This window comes from Lepus europaeus, chromosome 11 (assembly GCF_033115175.1).
Source record: "Lepus europaeus isolate LE1 chromosome 11, mLepTim1.pri, whole genome shotgun sequence".
NCBI lineage: Eukaryota > Metazoa > Chordata > Mammalia > Lagomorpha > Leporidae > Lepus > Lepus europaeus.
In genome coordinates this window covers 64,356,795-64,376,576 of record NC_084837.1, presented here as the reverse complement: position 1 = coordinate 64,376,576, position 19,782 = coordinate 64,356,795, and the positions used below count along the sequence as shown (strand labels likewise).

At 41.6% G+C, this 19,782-nt stretch overlaps 1 protein-coding gene across 6 annotated transcripts in view; it reads right to left on the bottom strand.

Moving 5' to 3' along the window:
* Positions 1–19,782, bottom strand: part of GANC (glucosidase alpha, neutral C) — an 86,455-nt gene that overhangs the window by 65,549 nt on the left and 1,124 nt on the right. For all 6 annotated transcript variants that reach the window (XR_009867307.1, XM_062205714.1, XM_062205715.1 and 3 more), the window contains exons 2-6: positions 18,593–18,655; positions 16,546–16,654; positions 7,378–7,505; positions 3,846–4,028; positions 76–118 (exon numbers count right to left, since the gene is read on the bottom strand). Coding sequence is in view for 5 of the 6 variants with exons in the window: in XM_062205714.1 (XP_062061698.1) it covers positions 76–118; positions 3,846–4,028; positions 7,378–7,505; positions 16,546–16,654; positions 18,593–18,655 (526 nt within the window). In the remaining variant the exon portion in view is untranslated. The remainder of the gene's footprint in view (positions 1–75; positions 119–3,845; positions 4,029–7,377; positions 7,506–16,545; positions 16,655–18,592; positions 18,656–19,782) is intronic.

Here is a 19,782-nt window from a genome sequence, read left to right as displayed (position 1 = left end):
ACAATTCATTATCTGCTTTATTAGTATTATGATGGCAAGGAAGGCAACAAAGATCAATCACTCAATCTACATTACCTTGGCGGTGTCAACTGAGGCACTTTCATTTTCTTTGGTAGCTCTGTTTTGACATAAATAAAACTAGGTCACTCAATGGCAAGTCAGACAGAATTTTGTTCAGTGATAAAGATTTTCATTTCCAACTTTCGAGACTACATATATTATAACTTTTAACTTGTTGAATATAAATCATCATGCAAATTAAAGTTTATAAGATTGAACATTAATAATAAACCTTAATTGCATTACTTGATATCTTATAAAAATATAGATGTATTTGAGTTTTCTTAATTCTTTAAAAATGCCTTTATCATTTTTATGACAAGTATAATATAAGCTCATAATATTTCAATGAAACATAAGTAGACAAAGTAGACAACATAGCTCCCCTCACTCAATGTTCCCTTGGTACAAAGCAAAATGATGTAGTCTTTCAGAAAGATTGTGAAAATTATTCTTCCATCTGCAGGTATATTTGATTGCTTTTCATTTTTCATTTCTTCACATTCTTTTTTTTTTTTTTTTTTTGAAGAGTTATTAGCAGGGAGCTGGAATGGAAGTGGAGCAGCTGGGACTTGAACCAGTGCAGATTTGGGATGCCGGCATTGCAGGTGAAAGCTTAACCTTCTATGCCACAGCACCGGTCCCTCCCCACATTCTTCTTCTTCTTCTTTTTTTTTTTTTAAGATTTTTTATTTATTTAAAAGGCAGAGTTACAGAGAGGCAGAGGCAGAGAGAGAATGAGAGAGGTCTTCCATTTGCTGGTTCACTCCTCAAATGGCTATGACAGCTAGAGCTGGGCCAATCCAAATCCAGGAGCCTGGAGCCTCCTCTAGGTCTCCCACACAGTGCAGAGGCCCAAAGACTCTGGCCATCCTCCACTGCTTTCTCAGGCCATAGCAGGGAGCTGAATCAGAAGCAGAGCAGCCGAGACTTTAACTGGTGCGAATATGGGATGCCAGCACCGCAGGTGGAAGCTTAACCTTGTGTGCCACAGTGGGCCCCTCCCCACACTTTTTTTTTTTTTTTTTGACAGGAAGAGTTAGACAGTGAGAGAGAGACAGAGGGAGAGAAAGGTCTTCCTTTTTTCATTGGTTCACCCCCCAAGTGGCCACTACGGCTGGTGTGTTGTGGCTGGCGTGCTGCGCAGATCCAAAGTCAGGAACCAGGTGCTTCCTCCTGGTCTCCCATGGGGTGCAGGGCCCAAGCACTTGGGCCATCCTCCACTGCCTTCCCGGGCCACAGCAGAGAGCTGGCCTGGAAGAGGGGCAACCGGGATAGAATCTGGCGCCCCAACTGGGACCAGAACCCGGGGTGCTGGCGCCGCAGGTGGAGGATTAGCCTAGTGAGCCGCGGCGCCGGCCATCCCCACACTCTTAACAATGGACTTTATCAATCTTTTGAGTCTTTGCCAACCTAAAATTTTAGAATAGATAATACATTTCAGTTTGTGTTTGTATGATTACTTCATTAGTAATCACTACCTTTCAAAACACTGACTGGTGCTTTTAGTTCCTCAGTGAACTGTTCCATGGATATACTTGCATGAATGCAAAATTATACATATGTAAGGTTATTTATAAAGTAATTAGTTGTAAAACAAGATCAGAAATAACAGTCTAGTGGTGGGCATTTGGTGTAGCAGTTAAGACACTATTTGGGATGCCTATATTCCATATCAGAGTACCTAGGTTCGAGTCCCGCCTCTGCTTCCAATCTGGCTTCTTGCTAGTGTGTACCCTTGGAGGCAGCAGGTGATGATGGATCAAGTACTTGGGTCCCTGCCACTCACAAGGGAGACCTGGATTGAATTCTGGGATCCTGATTTTGGCCTGGCCCAGTTCCAGCTGTTGTGAGCATTTGGGGAGTTAATAAGAAATCTTTCTCTCTGCCTTCCAAATAAAACAAAAACATATAAGTAAAAATTAAAAAAAAAAAAAGATCCAAGGCAGGCTTTAGGCACAGTGGCTAAGATGCTGCTTGGAGGGACCAGTGCTATGGTGCACCAAGTAAAGCTGCCTGCAGTTCCGGCATCCCATATGGGCACCGGTCCAAGACCTGGCTGCTCCACTTCTGATCCAGCTCTCTGCTGTGGCCTGGGAAGGCAGCAGAAGATGGTCCAAGTCTTTGGGTCCCTGTACCCACATGGAAAGGAAGACCCAGAGGAAGCTCCTGGCTCCTGGCTTTAGATCAGCGCAGCTCCAGCCACTGTAGCCAATTTGGGAGTAAACCAGCTGATGGAAGACTTTCTTTCTCTCTGTCTCTCTGTCTCTCTGTCTCTCTGCCTCTCCTTCTCTCTCTGTGTAACTCTGACTTTCAAATAAGTAAATAAATCTTAAAAAAAAAAAAAAGATGCTGCTTGGAATGCCCATATCCAATACCACAGTAACTGGGTTTGAATTCTTTCATTTCCAGCTTCCTGCTAATGTGTAATCTGAGAGACACAGTAATGGTTCAACTACTCGGATCCCTGCCATCTATGTGGAAGACCTAGATTGAGCTCTGGCTTCCTGGTTTTGGCCTGGCTCAGCCACGGCTGTTGTAGGTATTGACAAGGCTGGAAATTTCTTATCCTAAGGCTCCACCCTGTGCCACCCTGCAAGACAGATTTTGGTTTCTCAAGATTAGGCCTGGTTTACTAGAAATCAAGTGTCCAGATGGCCCAACTGTAAGTGTCAACTCCACCCCCTAACCTAACAGGATTCGCTGCTCCCACTTCCTTGTCTCTGCAAGGCTATTTTTTTTTTTTGAAGAGTTATTTTATTTATTTGAAAGATTTACAGAGAGGTAGAGCCAGAGAGAGAGGTCTTCCATTCCACTGGTTCACTCCCCAAATGACCACAATGGCTGGAGCTGAGCTGATCCAAAGCCAGGAGCCAGGAGATTCTTCTAGGTCTCCCACATAGTTGCAGGGGCCTAAGGAGTTGAGCTGTCTTCTACTGCTTTCCCAGGCCATAGCAGAGAGCTGGATCAGAAGAGGAGCAGCCGAGACTCAAATCGGTGTCATACAGGATGCTGGCACTGCAGACTGGGGCTTTAACCTGCTGTACCACAGCACCAGCCCCATCTGCAAGGCTATTATAAGACCTGTTTTTCCAGAACAGGTTGCTGCTCTTTTGTGCACAGAGAGGAAGCCTGTTGGTCTTCCCCCACCCTCACCCTGACAATAAAACCTTTCCTTTTACTCTGGTGTTCAGAGGGGTGCCGTTTCAGTAGGCACATGGGGAGTGAACCAGTGGATGGAAGATCTCTCTCTCTCTCAATCTGTGTGTCTCCACATCTCTCTGTCCCTCTACCTTTCAAATAAATTTAAAAATCTTTGGGGGAAAAAATGGAGTAATAGCTCTTCCTTACCACGACCTCTCAATTCATGTGACCTCACACAGTGTTGATCAAACGAATGGCCCCAGAAAATTCCTGAAGAACTATTCAGATCTAGGGTAATGCATGTTATTGTAGGGGAGAAAAATGAAATTCTAAAGACATGCTAGTTCACATCGACATTTTTCAAGTACATAGTGTGCTTTCTCAGAAGAGTGCAAAGCATAGAGAATATCATTGGTTAGGCACAGCATGTGGTAAGAGTGTAACATTACAGCAGTTTGGGAGTCATTTTTGTCCTAAAGCATGTATTTACCTGAAAACATGAAATTTCTCAGGACAGCACAATAGTAAAAAAAAAAAAACTAGAACAATTTTCAGTGGTGACATGTTATCTATTTAGGTAACTAGTATTCATGATCACGTTTTCTTAAGGTCGTTATGTGTCAAACAGTATGCAAAATTACCTTTGTTTCTGAGGAACCTGCAGGTGTTCAAAGTATAATTGGCCCAGGGAATTTATACTCATTACCACCTCTTCTTCAGACACCAGGTCTACCTTGAATGGCTTTGCTGTGATATGACATTTCAGATCTCCTTTTTCATCTGCTAATACCACATTGCCTGAATCCCCTGAGCATGAAATCAGCCTAGAAAACAAAGCACAAAGAGAAAAAAAAGTTGCTATGGGTTTACATGGCTCTATGCAATTTGCAATTCAAAGCAATTAAGCAGTAAATCAACACTCGTGTGCCTCATCACTAGTAAAGGAGTAGAGGGACTGGTGTTGTGGCACAGTAGGTTAAGCTGCTGCCCGCGATGCATCAAGTTGCAGCTGCTCCACTGCCAGTCCAGCTCTCTACTAATCCATCTGTGAGGGCAGTACTAGGGTCCAAGTACTTGGGTTCAAGTACTTGGGTCCCTGCCACCAAATGGGGTTCCAGGCTCCTGGCTTTGGTCTGGCCCACCCCTGGACATTGCAGGCATTTGGGAACTGAACCAGCAGATGGAAGATCTCTGTCTTTGTCTCCCTCTCTCACTCTGTAACTGTGTCTTTCAAATAAATAAATAAATCTTAAAAAAAAATTAAAGCAGTAGAGAACTGTCACCAGAGCAAGAGCTTTGGTATTGGATGGCTTGCATTGAACATCACTCTACCTTACACTTGAAAACTTTGGATAACAAAGTCACCCAATCTATCTAGGTCTCAGTTACCTTAGTTATAAAGTGGAAATAACAAAAGCATTAGAGTTTTTGGAGAGAACATACATGTAAAGCACTTTTTAGTTTCTATGACAATACCGTGTAAGAACTTAAAGCCAGGGGCTGGCATTGTGGCACAGCAGGTTAAGCTGCTGCCTGCAATGTTGGCATCTCCTATTGCAGCAACAGTTTGAGTCCCAGCTGCTCCATTTCTGATCCAGCTGTCTGCTAATGTGCCTGGGAAAGCAGCAGAAGACAGCCCAAGTACTTGGGTCCCTGCTATCCCTGTCAGAAACTCGGATGCACCTTCAGGCTCCCGGTTTTGGCCTGGCCTAGCACCCGCCATTGAGATCATTTGGGGAGTGAACCAGTAGTTCAAAGATCTCTCTATCCAACACGCTGTCATTCTGACATTCAAGTAAGTACAATAAACCTTCGAAGTATGTAAAGCCCTCACACTGTTTTTTTCTTTTTTTTCTTTCTTTAAGCTCTTAGGTGAGGTTAACTGTTAGCAGTTGGACTATCTCAGAATTTTGAATGCTGTATGATAATCATAGCATCTGCTACCTGGTCTGTTTTCAATAGGCACTTTATTTCAGCTGACTATTGGTAGTAAATTTGCTTCAGAATGTCATGGTTTATTACTAGTTGCATTAGTTTACTAGGATTGCCAAAACAAAATAATACAGATTGTGTGGCTTAAACAACAACAATATGTTTTCTCATAATTCTGGCAGCTAGGTGTCCAACATCTAGATGTTAGCTGGCTTGGTTCCTTGTGAGGCCTATTTCCTTGGTTTGCAGATGGCTGCCTTCTTTCTGGGTCTTCATGCCATTGTCCTTGTATATGTATATGTATATGTATATGTATATGTATGTATGTGTGTGTGTGTCCTTATCTCTTCTTCTAAGGCTATTAACTATAATGGATTAGGGCTCACTCCAGTGACCTCATTTTAATGTAATTACTTTTTCAAAGGCCCCATCTCTAAATACAGTCATATTCTGAGATAATGGGTCTTAGGGTTCCAGCATATACATTTTTTGGGAGACACAATTCAGCTCATAACCCTAGTAGTCTATTCTCTGATGGTAATCAGGTCCTCACTGCCTTCAAATCCAACCAGGTCAGCCAGTCAATTACATATTCCTATTCTTGAGGGTTTGTTGCTTATATCCACTTCTAATACCAATAACTATACCAACCAGGGCTCAACTATTCATAATAGGCACAAGTTTGACTCTTTCAAGCAGAAAGTAAATGACTTAATATTGGGAATTATGTGCTCACGACATCATAGAAAAGGGTATGGTAGAGGTTTCAGGCTGGACATCTAGTAATGGCCCCTAGAACAATACTGCATAACAGTACAGGCAATGGAACTTCTATCTCATCTAGAACAAGAAGTTGGATAATCAGAAGTACTGTGGCAACCACTGGGTTCCAAGATCATACTGCCTTAGCTGTTTCAAGAGACCCAGAAACCATGGGCCTAACCAATGACTTTAGAATAACTCTACAGCTGCCAGACCAAACAAGCAAAATGGAAAACATGGTTCTAAAATAAAGATTTCTGTAGGAGCAAATGATTGGTAAAATTGAACTATATGAGGACCTCTAGCTACAAAGGCATTTGGGAAAATGAGAAAAGTAGTTTTTAGCTTTCTAGTTACTGCACTAATCAAAGGTCCTCTAGGAAGAGGTTGGAACAGAAGCAGAACTATCATATCTATCACAAAAAGCTACTATTATCCCTAGCTTGGCTTTCTGGTTAAGATAACACAGAAAAAGAAAATTATAGACTAATTTAACTTATGAAGACAGACGTAAACATGTGACAAAATCAACTAGGAAATGGAGTCACCCAGGAAAGTAAGAACTAATATATTGTGATCAACTGGTTATGTATGTGCACGGACTCCACTGCTAAATGGCAAAAACCTTGAGAACAGTCTATTTTGAATTCTCATTTCCTAAGTTCTTGACATATGGTAATGGCTCAGTTTTCAAAGGTTCTATCATAAGTGAATTAATTTCTCCTTAATCTTTTATTAGGTTCTATCACAACAATTAATTTCTCCTTGATTTTTTATTAGATTTTCCCCTATAGCTCCTAAAATATAAAGCCATAGTAATTAAAGAATAAAAGTTAAAGCCTTCGGCATAATGTTACATTCCCTTAGTGAAATAATATGCAAAATAACAGAAATCAACCTACAAAGTCAAGTTGAAATATCACTAGAAAGTGTGGTGAGAAATGGTGAAGGCTTTGCAGGTATCTGAGAAATGCTTGAGTCTTCAAAGATTGTTTTCATGTAGACATTAGTTATTAATTTATCTCTGACTCTAAGTAAAATTACATGTTAGTAGTCATCTGAGAATACCACTAATTAACATTGAGTCAGACTAAATATAAATTACTCTCAGCAAGGGAGTTTGGCTAATATATTAGATCCCTGGAACCCTGATGCTAATCTGATTGAATAAATTAGGTAGCATTCCTTCTACTTTCTCCCCAAGTCTGACAACTATTTTCATTGTGGGCTAGAGAGGGGGATCAAAGTTCCGTCTCTTTCCATAATAAGTGATGTTAAGTCAAATGGTGGGTAAAGAAAAAACAGAACTGATAACATAGAAAATTGATAAAGTTATTCCCAAATAATTGAATACCAACTCTGAAAAATAATTAACAGCTCTAAACAGACAAAACAGGAGGCAATACAAAATTGACTTCTCAATGCCTGGTAAAAGAACACCTTGAGGGTGTATCTAGGATACCTTGTTCCTTGACTTACCTGACAGTACTTGGCTTGCTTGTGAGGACATCAGGAACTTCATACCTGGGTTTCAGGGGCATCTCTTCATTGATTTTAAGCCTGAAAATGTTTCTCTCTATACCATAAATTTCTGCCATGAGAGGAATCTGGGAATAGACACAAGAGATTAGCTTCAAGAAGTTACCCCAAAGATGATCTATTCTAACATAATCAAATTACAATAATGAGAAAAGCACTTGTTAAAAACTATTATAAAAAAAAACTATTATATGTCAGATTGGAGAACCATGGCAATAATAAAGAGAAAAAGCTTCAAATCTAGGTATGTACTTGCTCAACTGTACCTGTGGAGCAATAAGAAAATCCTCTACAGGTTCTATGGCTAGATCAACATATAATTGTCTGAACCAGATCTTCAGAGCAAAAGGAGTCTTTATTAATAATTACAATGGGTAACAGCCATAAACTGAAACTAGCCTTGGAAAATTGGGACATACGATCACTGTATCTATAAAAAATTCCACATGTAAGAATAAGAATGTGGGGGTGGACATTCAGCACAGCCATTAAGACACTATTTGCAATGCCTGCATCCCATATCAGAGTATGTGGGTTTGAGTTCTGTCTCCACTTCCCATCCAGCTTCTTGCTAATGTGCACCCTGGGAGGCAAAAGGTAATAGTTCAAGTACTGGGTCCCTGAAAAATATGTGGGAGACATGGATGATCAGCCTTGACTGTTGTGCGCATTTGGTTTGTAAAACAGTAGTTGGAAGATTTGCGTGTGTGTGTGTGTGTGTGTCTGTTTGTCTATCTGCTTTTCAAATAAGCAGGAAAAAAATGTTTGGGTATTAAAACCAGAGTAATTAGATTCCAGCTGATTTTTTTTTTTTTTGGACAGGCAGAGTTAGACAGTGAGAGAGAGACAGAGAGAAAGGTCTTCCTTTTTCCATTTGTTCACCTCGCAAGTGGCTGCCACAGCCGGTGCACTGCACCGATCTGAAGTCAGGAGCCAGGTGCCTCCTCCTGGCCCCCAAAGTGGGCGCAGGGTCCAAGGAGCTGGGCCATCCTCCACTGCACTCCCGGGCTACAGCAGAGAGCTGGACTGGAAGAGGAGCAACTAGGACAGAATACGGCGCCCCGTGGGTCTAGAACCCGAGGTGCCAGCACTGCAGGCGGAGGATTAGCCTAGTGAGCAACCGTGCTGGCCAAATCCCAGCTGAATTAAAGATGCAGGGTAGCAGGCCACAGGAGAAAAAATAGAGACTAGGGGCTGACGTTGTAGTGTAGCAATTTAAGCCTCTGCCTGTGACAATGGCATCCCACCTGTTCCACTTATGATCCAGCTCCCTGCTAATGCACCTAGGAAAGCATCAGAAGATGGCCCAAGTGCTTGGGCGCTTGCACCCATGTGGGAAACCTGGAAGAAGCTCCTGGACCCTGGCTTTGGCTTGGCCCAGCACTGGCCATTGCAGCCATTTGGGGAGTGAATCAGTGGATAGAAGCTTTCTCTCTCGTGCGCTCTCTCTCTCTCTCTCTCTCTCTAACTCTGTCTCTGTCTCTGTAACTGTCTTTCAAATAATAAGTAAAAAAGAATAGAGAAGAAAATTATTCTATTTTCTAAAATATAAATGGTTCTCTAGCAGTGGGTAATATGACGCTTGCTGTGCTAAAGCCAAGGGTCTTCTGTTATAGCTGGCAATAAGGCTTGGGAACCTTTTCAAGAGGCTGGGAAACTTGGGTAAAATTCTGCCTATAACAGGAGATAAAAGTAAGGTAGACCTATGAAGAGTGTAGAATTTGTAAGATAAAGACAGTGAAGTCTAGAAGAGAAGAAATGATTAGATTTCAGGTTGTAAAATAAGCCATCTAAATCAGAGGCATTTTTTAAGATACTGGTTTTCAGTTGGTGCATGATACCCCACTTGGCTTATTGCAGATTCTTCATGAAGTGTGATGGTAATTTTTAGTTATACCTGGGCACCTGTATTGGTACTATGTAAGTTATAAGGTCAAGCTGCGTGACCAAGTGGACAACAGGTATTATATGATCCATGTGAGAGGTACAAAGCAGACAGAACACCAAGCAGCCCCAAAACGATGATGTTACTGGAACCCTGCCTCTGGTGCACAGTCACAGCACTTAACAATGATGTGATACTGAAGCATGATCAGGTAAACAAATGGCACTGTGTCCCTGGATGATTTCATGGTCACTCTATGGCAGGGTTATGATGTAGTAGTGATCACGTTGCAATCACTGTTTACATGTTTCCTACTTGTTTGCATGAATGATTTCAAGTCTGCTATCAGAGCTCTAACATTTCAAAATGTATCCAAATACCAATAAAGCTGAAATCATGTCATATTACATGTTCTCTCTCTAGTTATTAGACATAGGTGTGTTTCCACTGCTCTCTCAAATTCAATTAAAGTAACATTTGGTATGAATATTGCTATGAGAAAACTCTTAGAGAGACTACAACTAAGAAGAGACCAAACAGATACAATGCTAAGGTAAAGCAAGGTATGTGAAGTGCTAAGATAAAAGGATACAAACAGTGCTGTGGAAAGAATGAGAAATGGCAATATTAAGGATGACTAAAAAGCGAGCAGTTCTGGGACATCTCTTTAGAGGAAGAGGGACTGAAGCAGTCTTGAGACCTTTTAGGAGGCAAGAATGGGTAGAAGCACCCTCAGCAGAGGGCATACAGGTTGTTTGTCTATCTGCAGTTAACAAATTGCACCTAGTTATGCATTCAGTGGTCCTCCTATTTTTAGTAACACAGCTTTCTCTTACAAGACTTTTTAAAAATCAAATAGTGGTCTGTGATTCCCATTACTGAGGCTGCAGCACAGGGAGGACTCTTAGTGAGAAGAGACAGCATTAACCCTGCTTTTACCATAACGACCATACACAAATCAGAGTGGAAACTTCATTTTAACTTTTTCAGCAAGCAAATTTTCTCAGTCAGGTAGCTCTTTTCAAGGTCAGTCTCCAGAATCACTCCTGGGCACCTGTATATTATCATATTATCCAGTTCCAGGCACATAATTTCCTTAGACGGTAGTACGCCTTCAAGCCTAGGATGAGGTTCATGCTGCATTTTTTTATCAGTTTAATTTTTTCTTGTTTCAGTAGTCTCCCGGAAGTCCAGTAAGTAAAGCTGCTTGGGTTGAGTCAGTGGAGGAGTGGTGTAGCTTCTCTCCCCTCTCTGAGCCTGGAGGCACCTCTGTGGAAAGCCTGGGGCTCTGTGCGTGACAGTTTCAAAGCCAGCTCCCTGGGACTTCCTGACTCCAGGACTGCCCAGTCCTTCCACCAAAACCTCACTCTTTCAAATAGTCGAGGCACCAATATTACATTCTTCTGAGACTTTCTGGATATTCCTGCTGTTACTAAGGACATGTTTGGATATTTGTGAACAAATAATAGAAAAATAAATCACCAAATCTCTTCCTCCTATTAGTGATGCTTGGAAATGTCAACTTAAAAAATCAAGTTACAGACGCTGGGTTATTTAAATTGAGAATTAGTGTTTAGATAATGCCAGTGGTTATACTCAATTGCAGCCAGATGGATTTATGTAAAATAGGTGAAACTATATCTAAGAATTTTAAATGGACATTTTAAACAAGATTAGAGAGCACGGGTTTCAATTCCTTCAAAATGCTGAAGATGTCCACCTATGCAGAGAAGCTGAGACAGGTCCTTAGAGAAAAGAATACATTTTGGAGGTTCTTTTTAAGGCAAGTCTACACCTTTTCTCAAAGGCTCATCTCTCAGAGTCTGGGAAAAAGAGCTTTAATTTCCTTTTCCTATCTTATTACTCCCATACTTGAGAAAAACAACTAAAACCTTTTTCTTATCCATAAGCATAATTTTTTTAATGGCCACATGGGCAAAAAATATGAAACACCATGTTAAAATCATGGTGGTAGGGAGGCTGGAATTGTCACATAGCTGGTTAAGCCACTTGCCTGTGATGCTAGCATCCCATATGGGCACCAGTTCATGTCCGGGCTGCCGCACTTCCAATACGGCTCACTGCTAACATGCCTGGGAAAGGCAGCAGCAGATGGTCCAAGTGCTTGGGTCCCAGCCACCCATGGGAGACCTGAAAGAAGCCTGTGGCTCATGGCTTTGGCCTAATCCAGTCCTGGGTGTTGTGGCCACTTTGGGGGTGAATAAGTGGAAGGAAGATCCACCCCCCCTTTCTGTCTGTAACTCTGCCTTTCAAATAAATAAATCTTTGAAAAAAAAAAATCATGGTGATAGAAACAGCTTTGTCTATGAATTCAGGCAGAGGATTGGTCTTAAATACATGAAAACAACTTTTTATTTGCCCACACTTGGGAATCCCAACTAGTAGAGACTGTAATAAAGTTTGTTAAGAAGGGTAATTATGACTTTATCCACTCCTCCTTGATGGGTGGATTTCGCTTTTCCTCCAGCATTAATTCTCGCCTCTGTGATACAAAGCATAGTTAACTTAAAAAGTCTAAAAGAGTGAGCAACTACCTCTCCCAGCTACTGATCAGGACCTCCCAGGACTCAGGGGATTGATCTGAGAGTTCATGAAATTGCTGAGGACGCTAACTGCCCCTCTCACAATTGCAGCCCACTGGTTTATCACAAACACTGATTCTCTACAGAGAACACTGGCAGCCTCATGCTGGGCATTAGCCGTTCCTCAAGGAAATTAGCCTATCCCGGGGTCCAGATTGTGTGGCATTCCCACAGTAGCTGTCTATGCTTGGCCATTTCTGCAGAAACTGTACTGGCTGGCAAGTGACAGTTGTGCCTCATCTGCTGAAGAGGTGACTGGTTGAACAAAGTCTCATTTTCATCAGGCTGAGATGAAGTGGTGGTCAGAGACATCCTTGCATCCTTAGAGAAGCTGCTAGAAGTTTTTGTCTCTGAGGAAACCTTGCAAATAGGTTGCAAAAGAAAGTCAGTATGTTGTCAAGTGGTCATCTATATCATGAGAAAGCATAAAAATTAGTAATATAAAGTAGGCTGAAGACAAAGCCCTGCCCCCAATAGCCTTGCTAGCAGTGTCTTTTACTAAGAAAAGGGCATGTATTTCTCTGTACTCCTGTCCCAAGACTACATCATCCATATTTCTCAATCTAAGTTGAAATTTCACTTTAGCTAGAAAATTGGTAACAGTAGAGGGGAAAACACCAGTTCTAAATAAAGGGAGTTAAGGGCTAAGCCTCTGCCTGTGCCAGTTCATGTCCTAAGTGATCCAGCTCCCGGTTGATGGCCTGAGAGAGCACTGGAGGATTGCCCAAGTGCTTGTAGCCCTGTACCCACATGGGAGACCCAGAAGAAGCTCCTGGCTCCTGGCTTCGGATCAGCTCAGCTCCGGCCATTGCAGCCATGTGGGGAGTGAACCAGCAGATGGAAGAAGACTCTGTCTCTCTGTAACCTTGCCTCTCAAATAAATAAATAAATAAATAAATCTTTAAAAAAAGGAGTCAACACTTTTCTGATCACTTTCTTTTTAGATTTCTTCTCAAAATTTCATTAGCAAGTATCTATCTGATTATTCTGTTATTGGGAATAAACCCAAAACAATATTGGGACCCTATGTGAGAAAACATGCATCTGAACTTGTACTCTTTTCTTCAAAGCCTGGATGTCCTGACCTGGTGACAACACAGAAGCCAACACTTCAGCTTGCTCTGTAACATTACTGTGGCCTAGGAATATCATGTGTGCTATGGACTGAACTGTGTCCCCTCTCCTATTGTGTGTTGAAGCTCTAACTCTCTACTGTGATGGTTTCTGGAGACGAGGCCTTGTTTAGATGAAGTCATGAGGGTAAGGTCCACAGCATGGGACTATTGTTCTTATAAGAAAAGACCAGAAAACATTTTCTCTGCCCTCCCCATGTCACCATGCAGGATGCAGCAAAAGAGCCAACTACAACTGAGGAAGAGGATCCTGACCAGACAGTGAATCGTTCAGAACTGTGAGAAATCAATGTCTGCTCAGCCTCAGTTGATGTTTTGTTATGGCAGCCCAAGCAGGCTAAGACAGTGTTGAGTGATGCTTGGCTCTGCTTCCTGGTTGTTTATTAAGAGACTGGGGGAAATTGAGAGGAAGGCTTTTAAAAATTAACAACAAACCTTTCCAACTCCAAATGTGCTGCTTGAAGGACTTCACAGGCGTGGGGGCAGGCAGGCTCCAGGAGCACTGAGATGGTAGGAATCTGCTCATCTGTGCAATCTGAGAACCGCAGCTGTGAGCTGAATGTGATCCTCTCAGACTCTGGGCTCGGTCTCTCTGAGCCTGACTTGAAAGGCTATCGCTCTGAGTAAGCAGACGGACACTGCTTGTTTTCAATCTCCAGACCATCTTCATGCCATAGCCTAATCTGCTATTCCCTTGAGACCAGACCCATGCCTCAGTCGGAAACCACCTTTAACAGAGGTTCCTGGGGCAGGCGCTGTGGTGTAGCAGGTAAAGCCGCCGCCTACAGTGCTGGCATCCTATATGGACGCCGGTTCGAGTCCCAGCTGCTCCACTTCTGATCCAGCTCTCTGACATTGCCTGGGAAAGCAGTAGAAGATAACCCAAGCCCTTGGGCCCCTGCATCCATGTGGGAGACCCAGAAGAAGCCCCTGGCTCCTGGCTTCAGATTGGCCCAGCTCCAGCTGTTGTGGCCATCTGGGGAGTGAACCAGTGGATGGAAGACACCTCTATCTCTCTCTGCCTATCTTCTCTCTGTGTAACTCTGACTTTCAAGTATGCCTCTGCTTATCTGTAACTCTTTCAAGTAAAATAAATAAATCTTAAAAAACAAAACAAAACAGAGGTTCCTTTACTATGCAAAGAGCTGGAAACAGAGTGTAGAAGGTTTAAAGATCACTCTCTGGAACTTCACATTCCTATCAGACTGTCAGGGGCATGAAACCATTAAATCCCTGGTCGTCATCCCATCTCCGTGTGACAAAGAAGCCATCAGAGTGGAGTTCAGCCCAGAAATACGTATTTGCCTGAGACCAGGGATGAAAACTAAGTGGCTGTGATATTTCCAATACCTGAACATGGAGTGTGTTCTGAGGGGTGCTCAAATTTTCAGTCTTGGGAATTACGCTGCTGACATCCCAGATCCTCTGTCCTTGCTTGGTAGACTCCTCAGTTCCCTTCTGAGCCAGGTGCTGTCTTGTGCTGAGATCCTGGTGGAGGTTCCTCCAGGACAGTAGCTTCTTTTCCTCTGAAGGCATCCACACTGATGGCCTCTGGTGCTGCCATCTCACCCGAACAGGATTGTCAGGATCCAGAGAAATGATCCACAGTAACGTAAAAGGACACGTGTGGGGATCCACCACTGCACTGGCCTCCAGCTGGGTTGAGATTTTTCATTTTGGTCCATAACTTATACTCATGGTAATTGTGCCTTATTTATTTCGCCTGCGAATGTCTTTGTGACAGTGGGGTGTTTAGGTACTCAATATACTAAGCTTCCTCAAGGAAGGACAAAGATTCTTGCCCTGACCATGGAAAACTACAACTCCCTGGAGTTAGGCACAAACAAAACAGGAAGGAAAATGAGAAAATGACAGGAAAAATGGGACAGGAAGGTTCCTGACAGCTGATGTCAGGCCTTGAGGCCCAGGGAATCCTTAATGGACTCATTCCATTTCCTGGAGACAATTGCTTCTGCTGACCCAGAATAGGGTTTGGCTAGGGGCCAGGCTGTTAGGACACATGGAAATAGTGGGTAGCTCTCCAGGAAGGAAATAAGCTCTGCCTCATGTTACCCTGAGAAACTTAGTTATCAAACTAGGCTATAAAACTATGTATAGTGTAAGAGACCTGGATCCGCAGTAGAGGATGTCTGACTTTGGGAGGGTACTATGAGCTGAGAACGCAAAAGTATCAAAGACGTCAATCAAGGTAGCAAATTCCTCTAGAAAACTGGTGGTATAAGAATCAGCACCAGGTTTTAGAGGAAGGCTAAGAGGAATGAACTAAGTTCACTGCCACCAAGACTTAAACAGAAGTTGGAGACCAAGGTTAGGGGACAGAGAACACAGAACTATTCATATGATTCTAGGCCTTATGTTGAATTTGGGTAAGGAAGTTATAGTAGAGGACTGAGTAGAGGATTCCACATTCAGAAAATGGCAAAAATTTCTAAAACTTCATAATAAAGGTAGCCTTCCTCACTGTGCAACTGCTCCTTCTGTCTGGGAATAAAGTTGGGACCCCTTTCTAAATTAAAAGCCTATAAGCGTTAGCAAGGACCTCTTGACGTTTGTTCTGTGAGTTTCCTTAATACAGCATTACTGTATCCCAGAACTAGGTTTGTTAGCAGGTTAGCAGAGTTATCCAAGACGCTAGGGGACCCAGGCCACATTGTCATAATCAAGTCTTAGTTATACAAATTACTAGGAAAGTCATTTTGGTCTTTGAGGCCTTAGAAACTTAGGATGCCTTTGGAACACAGGGAAGGATCTGGAAGTGAGTGTCAGGTACAGTGACACTTTCCAGCACAGCCCATAGTACTTCCTGTGTATCTGGCTGATCCATGTGGCACATCTGAAACGTGACAACCCGACAGGTGAGAAAGAGTGCTTCAGAGATACTGCTCCATTCTCTTCTGTTTGTGGTAACACTGGTGACTGCTGGTGAGGCGGTTCAGAAGATGGAACATTTCTGCCTGTCCCTTGGCCCACCCACATTCTGAGGTATGGACAGTCACTGAATTTTCACCTTGCTCAGTCTGGATTTCAGAAAGTAGGTGGAAAGTACACATTCTCTTTTGGCTCCATTGAGCCACAAATTTTTGAAGTACCCTCATATGTTATTTAATAGAGCTAGAAAGTGCTTGGGTGTTGGATGGAGTCTCACAGATACAGAAAAATATTCTGGTTACTAGCTGAAAATTGGGGCTAAAGGAATCCGCCTCTTGGGTATATTATAAAAACTAATGCAAAGGAAATAACATTTACAAGACATCTAGGAAAACCTCTAATACACAGGCAATTTCAATGTTGATATTTATATGAATTTTATGGGATTAGTGCAGATAGGAAAAAGATGTCATTCCTTCTCTAACAAAATTTACACTTGAAGCATACAGAGTTTTAATTAGCTTTTGTGGAAAATTATTCATTTAACCCAAATAAATATACAAACCAATCACTCTCTTTAGAAAACACGTCATCTCACCTTTGTTGCTTCATGGACTATTTGGAACCTGGTGCTGTCCTGGCCTGTTGTGATTGAATCTAGTACTGCCTGATAGGTGGACTTCTTTATGAGCTGCTGTTTCTGACGCCTACAGACATGGAGGATAGAGACAAATGAGAATTATCTGTGACGGTCAGCATCCACTAGACTATATCATCATGCAGAAGTTATTAAAATTCCCTGTGGTAGTAAGTGAATTGGGCACAGTAAGAGTCTGTATTATTAAAGTGCTAATAAAATTAGTACTAAAAGGAATACCAAAGAAATTATTCAACATAATTCTGCTTGAGGGTGGCACCTTGTCTCCTTTATTGAAAAGATGGGGCAATTTTCATAGATGTCATTTATGAGCTGGTTAATTTCCCTTCCTCTTTAAATGAAATGGACATTTTTGTAGTAACTCCATAAATTCCATCAGAATCCAATATAATCTAAAGGTTTAATAAGCTAATCAGGCATTCACTGTGGACTTCCCTTGAAAGTACCTGTTCTGAATTAAAATGATATGCTTTTTTCTCTCTCTGGAAAAAAGAGTGGATAAGTAGAATATTATAATATGTGCAGCAATCTTTTTTTTCCCACTCAAAGGAAAGCTTTATTTACTTGTGACAAGTAAGGGAGACAGTGGGAAGGTATAGTTCCCTAAAGAAACTGCCTCTGAATCAATGTTTTATGATTTCAGTTTCAGGGTCACATAAAAGTAGATCTTCTTAAAAAATAAAGACTAAAAATAAAAGACTTATTATCTATTTATTTGAAAGGCAGAGCAACAGAGAGAGAGGGAAAGACAAAGAGAAAAAGAGAGAGAGAGGGAGAGGAAGGGGAGGAGAGAGAGAGGGAGAGAGAGAGAAATCTTCCATCTGTTAGTTCACCCCCCAGATGACTGCAACAGCAGGAGCTGGGACAGGCCAAAGCCAGGAACCAGGAAGTCCATGCTGGTTTCCCAAGTGGGTGTCAGGGGTCCCAGTACTCAGGTCATTTTCTGATGCCTTCATAGAAGCATTAGCAGGAAGCTGGATTGGAAGTGGAGTAGCTGGGACTTGAACTAGCACTCTGATATGGGATGCTGGTGTTGCAAGTGGTGGCTTAATCCATTGTACCACAATGCCAGTCCCTCACAAAATGAAGATTTTTAAAGATATCATTTTTGAGGCTCTGGGGAAACAGGCACATCATACAGTGGTGATGTAAGTTCAATAACACAATCTTGATTGTACTATCAATACAAAATACAATTGATTGGAAATTTGTTAAGAGTTAACTAATTTCAAAGGCATTAACTCTTTGACCTACTAATCTCTGTCCTGGAACTCCATCTTACAAGTACACCCATAAATGTAAGAAATGACACATGTATAGCTCTTCATTGTGGCAGTGCTATTACTCACAAGATTTAAAACAATCCAACAAGTTTAGCAAGAAGAGACAGACTGAATAGATTAATAGTTCATCTACCCAACAGAAAACTATGCAACTATGAAAAAGGAGAGTAATCCCCAAATACTTGATTACATTGCTCTTCAGAGCAAACTAGAAGGCAGCAAAAAGGGGGGAATACAATGGTGTACACAGAAATCTACTTGGTGTAAGAAAGGCAGTCATATGAGAATACATGTATTTACAAAAAGAAACATTGGTAGAATAAAAGAAAAATAAATAAATTTGGTTACTTACAGGGCTAAGGTGAGGAATGAGGTAGAAGGAGGCGGGGTGGGAATATCATTCTTAGATGCATATCTTTAGTATTATTTTTGAATCATATGAAACATTATTTACTCAAAGACAAAATTCTAAAATTAGTATTAAAACATTGACTTTTAAAATAAAATACTTGTTTATTAAAAAAATTTAAATAGTACAATAGTAAGCATATAAGTTACAGGTGAAAGTTTCCTGTCTGATGAATTCCTTAATCATTGCATTTCCTTATTGACCCTTTCCTACACATTCTCTAACATTTGTTAGTGTCCATTTTGAAATATTGTCAGACATGTATTAATCCAGGAAATATAGTTATGTTCTTTACCTATAGAATGCAATCTTGGTACAGTCTCTAAAAACGTTTTTATCCACAGCTTCATCTTCGACACTAAACGAAAAGACATTTAAAAAATTTTATTTTACACAAGGTTTGTGATTCCAATGTGACAGAATTTCTATAATATACACAGGCAAAAATAAACCTTTGGAGTCTGTTCTGCTGTGCAAAATTGCGTCCCAGCTATGACAAAATGCAGCAGCACATGTACCACAGAACACTATCCTTCTGTAAATCACTCCAAGTAAACAAGAAAACATTAAGTTCTGGATTTACCACGAAAGCAATGGAAAAAGAGCACTGTCACTTGGGAGGAAAGATTCCTTTAAAATAATGGCTGAAGGCTACTACTCTAAGAGTGATATGTGAAGGAGCAGAGAACAAAACCCCCAAACACCACAAAACCCAAACCAAGCAAGCTAGCAAACAGAAGCCTATTTCAGAATAGAGTCTCCCTGGGTACTGGGTTCTGAGGAAGACATCAAGGTCTGTGTGCATGCTTTCTGCCTAACCGGCAATCAACACAGGCTGTCAAATGCTATCCCAGAGGTATGTGCAAGGTGCTAGAATACATCAGAAACAGACACAGGGTTTTTTAAAGGTAATGCCTTAAACCAGGTGCCCAGGTTTTTAAAGGACAGGTTTCCAGAACTGTTTCTGGAATAAAAAACCAACAAGACGAATGCATACTGCTACTTGAATATGTGTATTTAAGTTAGCCTCCATCCACAACCACTGACTTTTAGTGCAAAAACCCAAACTGGTTTTCATGCAGAGGCGTGGATGAACGCACCTGTAGTCTGCACGTCTAGGTAGGACGCTGCGATGGAACACCAATGTCAAAACAGGAAATTACGCCCAGACACACTGAGCCATACTAGAATGCCTATGGTGGGAGTTAGTAAACCCTTCACTGACCTCAGTTTTGGTCACCTCAGTTTTTAATCAAGTACCAGACATTAGAGACACTTGTAGTCTCTTTTCTGTTTTGAAGGATGAGTTTGGGAAAAGTCTAGGAAGAAGCTGAACTTGGAAAACATGTTTGACACTCGTATGTTAACGTTCTGCTCACTTTTCCACTGTTAATCCTGTTTAACACGCCGAATGTATTTTATAAGGGGCTAACAATTAATATGGAGGTATGAGGGTACTTCAAAAAGTGGAAAAAAAAAGTTAGT